This window comes from Arachis ipaensis, chromosome B03 (assembly GCF_000816755.2).
Source record: "Arachis ipaensis cultivar K30076 chromosome B03, Araip1.1, whole genome shotgun sequence".
Lineage (NCBI taxonomy): Eukaryota > Viridiplantae > Streptophyta > Magnoliopsida > Fabales > Fabaceae > Arachis > Arachis ipaensis.
Genome location: NC_029787.2, coordinates 20,944,917 through 20,953,148, shown reverse-complemented (window position 1 = coordinate 20,953,148; position 8,232 = coordinate 20,944,917). Strand labels below are relative to the sequence as shown.

Below are 8,232 nucleotides of genomic sequence, written 5' to 3'. Positions count from 1 at the left end.
TCTATTGATAATTTTAATTTCTTCATGGACGACAATCATATAATGGATTTAGGGATGATATGCCAATGATTCACATGGTCTAACAACAGCATTGGAGATTATTTAATAATTAAGGAACGGCTGGATGGATTCATGGCTAGTCAGGCTTGGAAGAATGGTTATGATGCAACAATGGTTAAAAGGTTAGCTGAGAATGATTCGGATCATGCCCCTTTGTTATTGGATTCGGACCCCCCAAAATGAAACACTAAGAGTTGGTTTAAATTCCAAAAAAGGTGGTGTAAGATGGAGGTGAGAAAGATTATTTTGGAAGATCGGGGTACAAATTTTCACGGCTCTCCTATCTTCTCCCTCTCTCAAAAACCGAAATTAGTTCATTGGCAGCAGCATAGCTGCACTAATTCAAGGAATGCCATTGACGATTTAACCGTGAAAATTGAACAATTGAAAAATGCAGATTTTTAACTACTTTTAGTTATTATAGCAGATAAATCATCAGAAAACAACTGATATTGCACTTCGTGGATTGCTCCCATGGGCTTCAATGGGGTTCTTGATGCCTCTTAATTCCTCTTCTATCTCCACTTTGTTTTTCAGGTTATAAATATCTTCATAACTTCATTCTTCTTGTACAAAACTTAAGACTAATCATTTTAATTTTAAATCCCTAAACCATTGATTATAATGTTAATTCGTTAGGAATTAAACAAGTAGTGGTAGATTATTATTATTATTATTATTAGTAGTAGTAGTAGTAGTAGTAGTAGTAGTAGTAGTAGTAGTAGTAGTGGTAGTGTTGACGTTGATTCAATTAAAAGCTAGTATATATATTAAAGAAGTCCCTTTGAGTTTTTTGCTTCGTAGGTTATGTTGGTTAGTGTCTATGAATACAAAATACAAAAGCATACGAAGATTAAAATATAAGTGTGCATTTCAGAAAGAATGGCACTAGTCTCTGTGTCTCTTCCCACGCTAATCTTTGTTTCAAATGCAGCATTATGTATTCTTTTAAGAACCCCCTTTTAATTTTTTTTTTATATATGAATGATGCATTTTAACAGAAACTGATGTTTCTTTTTGTGATATTTTAAGTACTATGACATACATTGATCTTAGAATGGACTAACCTCCACTCTGCCTAACTTTCTTTTACAAAAAAGATATACCTGTTAGATATTGTTGTTTTCTTTTATATTGTAACATTGATCAATTTACAGTTTCTTTCATGTTTGGATTGCCTAAATGTTTGGGTTTTCACTTTATCAGCTGAGTGACAATATTTTTCATGTAGAGAAATGGTGTAAAGCTTGTGTCCTTCTTGACAGATTGGATCGAGGTTTGTCTAAGCTTGGAATTGGACGAAGTCATGGTGTCATTGGTGCATCCAGGAACAGAAATAAAAGGAATGGTGGAAACTGGAAAGACCATTGGGAGTAAACAATGTGGAACTCTAGAATTTGGGGGGTTTTCTGTGTTTTTCAGTAAACCTCTAATCTTGTTAATAATAAAAAAACATGGGAGAGAGCATAGTTTCTAATGTCCCGAAAAAACAATTTCTATTACCATTCAGAAAATGATGCTGATAAATTAGTCTTACGGTACAAAACTTGTAATATATGTGAAAACTTATAAGTGAAAACTTGTAATCTAAAGATATAATAACTATTACGTTTCAAAATGTCTTTATTAGCCTTGATACGGCCGTTACGAATCCGATGTCATAATTCGGCATTATATACAATAACTCGGCATTATGCACCATAATTCGGTACTTTACGCTATAACTCGGCGTTATACGTTACAATCAGACATTATCACTTGTTAAAACCTATTAATTGCTCTTCAATTCAGATGATCAATAGAAACGTAACCGACCTATTTTATCTCACCTATAAAGGTATGATATTTTATCTTCAAAGAGGACATTGAATTCTCAATACTGACTTAATCTTCGAAGTGTCTTTGCAGGTACACTCCCCCCTTGTTCCTTGCTCACACTCTGCGCAATTGGCATCTCCTTGGAGAAAAGCTCGGACTTCCACAAAAGCTCAAAGGTCGGCACCGAAGATAACAACTCGGCGTTGACTCCCAGGGACCGAGCTCTCCCTTCAGGTATCCATACAAGAACAATTGGCACCCACCGTGGGGCCTCGAAATAAACACCCTTCTTTCTATAAGCCACATTTCCTTCCAATGGCTTCAAACTTACCTGCACCTTTGTAAACAAAGGTCATATAGTAAATCATTAAGGCCCGAAAAAGGCCGATCTATATCTGTTTTTCCGATCATTATCTGTCATCTATCTATTTTTCAATTCATCTCTGATTTATCTATTTGCCGATCTATATCTGTTTTGCCGATCTATATCTGCTTTTTCGATCAATATCTGTCATCTCTCTATTTTTCAATTCATCTCTGGTATATCTATTTGCCGATCTATATCTATTTTTTCGATCTATATATGTTTTTTCGATCATTATCTGTCATCTCTCTATTTTTCAATTCATCTCTGATTTATCTATTTGCCGATCTATATCTGTTTTGCCGATCTATATCTGCTTTTTTGATCATTATCTGTCATCTCTGTATTTTTCAAATCATCTTATATATTTATTTGCCGACTTATATCTGCTTTTCCGATCATTAACTGTCATCTCTCTATTTTTCAATTCATCTCTGATTTATCTATTTTCCGATCTATATTTGTTTTGTCGATCTATATCTGTCATCTCTCTATTTTTCAATTCATCTCTGGTATATCTATTTGCCGATCTATATATGTTTTTCCAATCTATATCTGTTTTTTCGATCATTATCTGTCATCTCTCTATTTTTCAATTCATCTCTGATTTATCTATTTGCCGATCTATATCTGTTTTGCCGATCTATATCTGCTTTTTTGATCATTATCTGTCATCTCTGTATTTTTCAAATCATCTTATATATTTATTTGCCGACTTATATCTGCTTTTCCGATCAATATCTGTCATCTTTATTTTTCAATTCATCTATGGTATATCTATTTGCCGATCTATATCTGTTTTTCCGATCATTATCTGTCATCTCTCTATTTTTCAATTCATCTCTGGTTTATCTATTTGCCGATCTATATCTGTTTTGCCAATCTATATCTGTTTTGCCGATTTATATCTGTTTTCTGATCTATATTTGTCATCTCTATTTTCTAATTTATATCAGTCATCTCTATTTGCCGATTTACATCAGTTATCTCTATTTTTCATTTTATATATCAGTCATCTCTATTTGCCAATCTATATCTATTATATCTATTTATCGATCTATGTCTGTTTTCTGATCTATATCTGTCATCTCTATTTTCTAATTTATATGTCATCTCTATTTGCTGATTTATATCAGTCATCTCTATTTTTCAATTTATATATCAGTCATCTCTATTTGCCGATCTATATCTATTGTATGATTTATATTAATCATCTTTATTTGCCAATTTATATCAAAAATCTCTATTTGCTGATCTATAACAGTCATCTCTATTTTCCGATTTATATCAATCATCTCTATTTTTTTATTTATATTTGTTATCCATATTTGCCCATTTATATCTGTTATATCTATTTGTCGATCTATATCTGTTTTTCTAATATATATCTGTCATCTCTATTTTTCAACTTATATCTGTTATCTCTATTTTTCTAATCTATATGTCATCTCTATTTTTCGATTTATATCCGTTATCCCTATTTGCCGATCTATATCTGTTATCTGATTTTCTGATCTATATGTCATCTCTACTTTTCGATTTATATCTGTTATCTGTATTTGCCGATTTTTATCAGCTACCTCTAGTTGCCAATTTATATATGATATCTCTATTTGCCAATTTATATCTGATCTCTCTATTTGCCGATCTATATCTGTTATATCTATTTTTCGATCCATATCTTTCATCTCTATTTGCACATCTATATCTGTTATCTCTATTTGTCGATCTATATCTGTTATCTCTATTTGCCGATCTATATCTGTCATCTCTATTTGACGACCTATATCTGTTATCCCTATTCGCTGACCTATATCTGTTTTTCTATTTTCAAATCTATATCTATTATCTTTGTTTTCAGATTTATATCAATAATTATCCGAGCTATATCAATCATTATCACTCTTTGTCAAATCTATATCAACTATCACCAGATCTATATCAACTATCTTCCGAACTATGACTATCAACGATCTTCAATCAATTATCCATTCGCGATAAATCTTCAATTCAAAGTCGCATCGTTTACACATGCGCAATCAAACACAATCTTCAATCAATTATCCATTCGCGATAATTCTTCAATTCAAAGTCGCATCGTTTACACATGCGCAATCAAACTCAGTCTTCAATTCCGAACTATGACTATAAACAGTCAACAAACTCAATCACATATCATACATGTACAAACACTTATCCATTCGCGACAACTCTTCAATTCAAAGTCGCATCGTTTACACATGCGCAATCAAACTCAGTCTTCAATTCCGAACTATGACTATAAACAGTCAACAAACTCTATCACATATCATACATGTACAAACACTTATCCATTCGCGACAACTCTTCAATTCAAAGTCGCATCGTTTACACATGCGAAATCAAACTCAATCAAATCACCAAACAACGGTGAACTAATTCAATATTCTCGCCCAACCAATTTACTTTTATCAACATCGTCTCAGCAACTATTCAAATTAACTACTCGGTTCCATGAAAAAACCTAACTGTTGCATCTATTAAATCAACGGTTCAAAATTTCATTGGAAAAATCAAAGGCACAATCAATGACAAGACTACTACACTTTCCAATACACGTTAACTTCAAATTACGTCTGAAAATTCAAATTATTCATTATTTTAATAAAGTAAGTTGATCTGGGGGCTCCATACCTATAACTCAAATTGCCGAGTTATAACTAAAAAAAAAGCTCAACCTGCTTTATCAAAATATAGCCAGACTAAGTTTGGGGGCTATGATACGGCCGTTACAAATCCGATGTCATAATTCGGCATTATATACAATAACTCGGCATTATGCACCATAACTCGGTACTTTACGTTATAACTCGGCGTTATACGTTACAATCAGACATTATCACCTGTTAAAACCTATTAATTGCTCTTCAATTCAGATGATCAATAGAAACGTAACCGACCTATTTTATCTCACCTATAAAGGTATGATATTTTATCTTCAAAGAGGACACTGAATTCTCAATACTGACTTAATCTTCGGAGTGCCTTTGCAGGTACACTCCCCCCTTGTTCCTTGCTCACACTCTGCACAATTGGCATCTCCTTGAAAAAAAACTCGGACTTCCACAAAAGCTCAAAAGTCAACACCGAAAATAACAACTCGGCGTTGACTCCCAGGGACCGAGCTCTCCCTTCAGGTATCCATACAAAAACAAGCCTCATGCAGGATTATACAATAGCAACTAGCAAGGCATATATACCAGTATTTTCACCGTTTGTTTTTATTATTATTTTTTTTTTGGTCAAAACTGATTTATAAATTGGGCGATTTAACAAACAAAATTAAAAATAAAAAATAAAAAATTGAGACTTATTTGGAAGTTGAAACTTCTTTTAATTTGCAAAAAAATTTCTTTTTACTATAGTTGAGTTATTTAATGTTTAAAAATAAGAAAGAAGAGATGATTAACATTAATTATGGTGTCATAGTTAAATTTTACCAATGACAATTGAACACATTATAGAGGATAACTAATCTTCTATTTATGAGAGAGTTTGTTAGAATTCACTTTTTATATCCTCTCAAAACAAAAAAAATAACAATAATAGAGATCACATATTAACAAATTCAAAAATACTATTTATACATTAAAATTAGTCATTAAAATCAACTACCAATATATTTATATATATATATATATATATATATATATATATATATATTTATAAAACAAAATAAATGGAAGATAAAATAGAACTTTCAAACGTAACATAGTCCTAATAAATTTTATTTCTTTAATGTTTTAGAACCAACTTTCAATCCGCGTGGACTACCTTCGAAATTTGAAGGGCATTATTCCTCCATTCTAATTTCTAAGTATAAGTTTGGATTCCAGTTTATAAATGGAAGTTTGCATAAAATTGATTTTACAAATTTGATTTTGATAAAAATTTGTGTTAAAATAATTTATGTTTAGTAATTTTTGTATCAAAATAGATTATAGTAAAATAAATATTGTTTGGCTTTTACCATTCAAAATCACTTTTAAATAAAAAATTACTAAAATAGATATCAACTTAAATAATTTTTTTTATATTATCCTATCATTTTAATTTAGATATTTAAATAGATCTTATTAATTAATTTTATAATAAAATTAATATTTATTTACTAAAATAAAAATAACATATAAAAATAGAAATAAATCATATTATAAAAAGATAATAACAAACATAATACACAAAAATTACAATTGTAAAAGTGTATAATGTCAAATAAATAATTGAAAAAATAAAAATAATAAATAATAAAAAAATAGAACTCATATAAATAGAAATAACAAGAATTCTATAAATAATATAATAATATACATAAAGGATAAAGTTGGTAAAAGATAAATAAATGGTTAATATATATGACTAAAAACCGGTTAAGAAAACGCAGAAGTTAAAAATAGTTTCTTTTTGTAAACGTGATTTTTGCGTTCATGTGAAAAAAATTTGCCTAACCAAAAATTAAAACTTTCAAAAAATCTAAACGTGCTTCTTCCCTTTCAACGACTTCCAAACACACCCTAAACATGTGTATGTAACAGTAATCCTCCCTTTTTGTAATAACTGAAAGAAGAACAAGTGGGAGGGACTCTACTATGTATCAGTTGAATGATTCAAAGTCTCCGTGACATGGTGTTGTGATTCTTCTTTCTTTATACTTGCTATTTAATTTTCTAGTTTCTACAACTATTTCCTTCCCTACATTTACACAAAGGTCAAATAGGCCTGCCCCAACCCTTGCTCACATTAAATTATTATATTTATTATTATTGCTTTCCGAATTTACCTATGGAGTGACAAAATAATCATGCTGAAACTGTAACATTAAACCTAATAACGATAGAATTTGCATAGAGATAAGAGAGCCAAAATTGAAAAATGGAAGCAAATTAATCAGCTAACAACAACTCAGAAGCATAAACTATATACAGAACAATTTCTCAATTCCCTCTTTCTGCAACATAAACTAGTAGAAAAGAAGAAGATGGCGTTAGAGAAATCGGTTTAATAATCCAAAACACACACCTGATGGCCTCGTTTAGGAACAAAAATTACAGAGACGTGACTGAAAATAAGACTCCCATAAAATTTATATAAACCCAATTTCATTTAGTCAATAACTTCTCTATCATATCTTCAGAATCGATTCTTCCTATTTGATAGCGGAGATGTTGCATCAGCTATGGCAGAAGAGGTCCTAGGATTATTACACGAAGATCTGAAAGAAGCAGTTCTCATGAACATCAAAACAGAGGCCACAATCTTTTTAACCTTAACGGCAACCTTCTTCATCCCAGGCTTCTTGTTCTTATTATTATTATTATTATTGTCACCGTTGTCCACAACATCAAAATCATCATCGTTCAAAGAAGATAACTTGTAAGTTGTGAGAAAGATTTGCCTCTGCTTGGCTCTTCTGCGCCTGTAACTAATTGATTTGACCATTTTGTCCCTGCCAAGAAGCTGCCCAAGTGACTCGTATCTGTATTTGCGACTGAAAGAGAGGGTTGAGTTTCGGACAAGGGTGCTCATGGCTGCTACAAAAAAAAAATCACAGAATGAAAATGCTTCTACGGATTAGCGTGATTGCAATGATTTCAGTGTTGTTTTATTTATATTGTGTGTAAGCCCCAGTCAGCGTCTTCATTGGGGTCTTCGGGGAAGACTTGTGTAAAAGTTTGTTGACCGTGAATCTCGTTCCAACTTGGCGTGCCAACTTACGTGTTACGTCGCACCCTAAATGGTTAGTGGTATTGGTATCACACTATCAGCTAAGATCTTAACAAAGTTTAAAGGCGACTGACATGCAACTGATTTTATGTCTACGTAAAGTTGATATTTAAAAATTGTTTGATAATTTAATAAATTTAATTAAATTATTATTTAATAATTTTTAATTATTAATTTATATAAAAATAATTATATGTAATTTTTTATTAAATTTAAATTTTTTGTAA

General features: G+C 31.1%; 1 protein-coding gene and 1 long non-coding RNA gene across 2 annotated transcripts in view; one reads left to right on the top strand and one right to left on the bottom strand.

The window, feature by feature from the left end:
• Positions 1 to 1,616, top strand: part of LOC110270025 — a 3,299-nt gene extending 1,683 nt beyond the window's left edge. Inside the window, exon 3 of the long non-coding RNA XR_002358988.1 lies at positions 1,292 to 1,616. This is a non-coding gene — a long non-coding RNA (uncharacterized LOC110270025). The remainder of the gene's footprint in view (positions 1 to 1,291) is intronic.
• LOC107629885 lies at positions 7,107 to 7,902 on the bottom strand. Its single transcript, XM_016332823.2, has one exon. It carries the CDS (start codon positions 7,805 to 7,807, stop codon positions 7,412 to 7,414), a length of 396 nt encoding a protein of 131 aa, XP_016188309.1. The 5' UTR covers positions 7,808 to 7,902; the 3' UTR covers positions 7,107 to 7,411.

Excerpts from the sequence above, each read along its gene's own strand:
- LOC107629885 (XM_016332823.2), bottom strand. The coding sequence starts at position 7,807 with ATGAGCACCCTTGTCCGAAACTCAACCCTCTCTTTCAGTCGCAAATAC.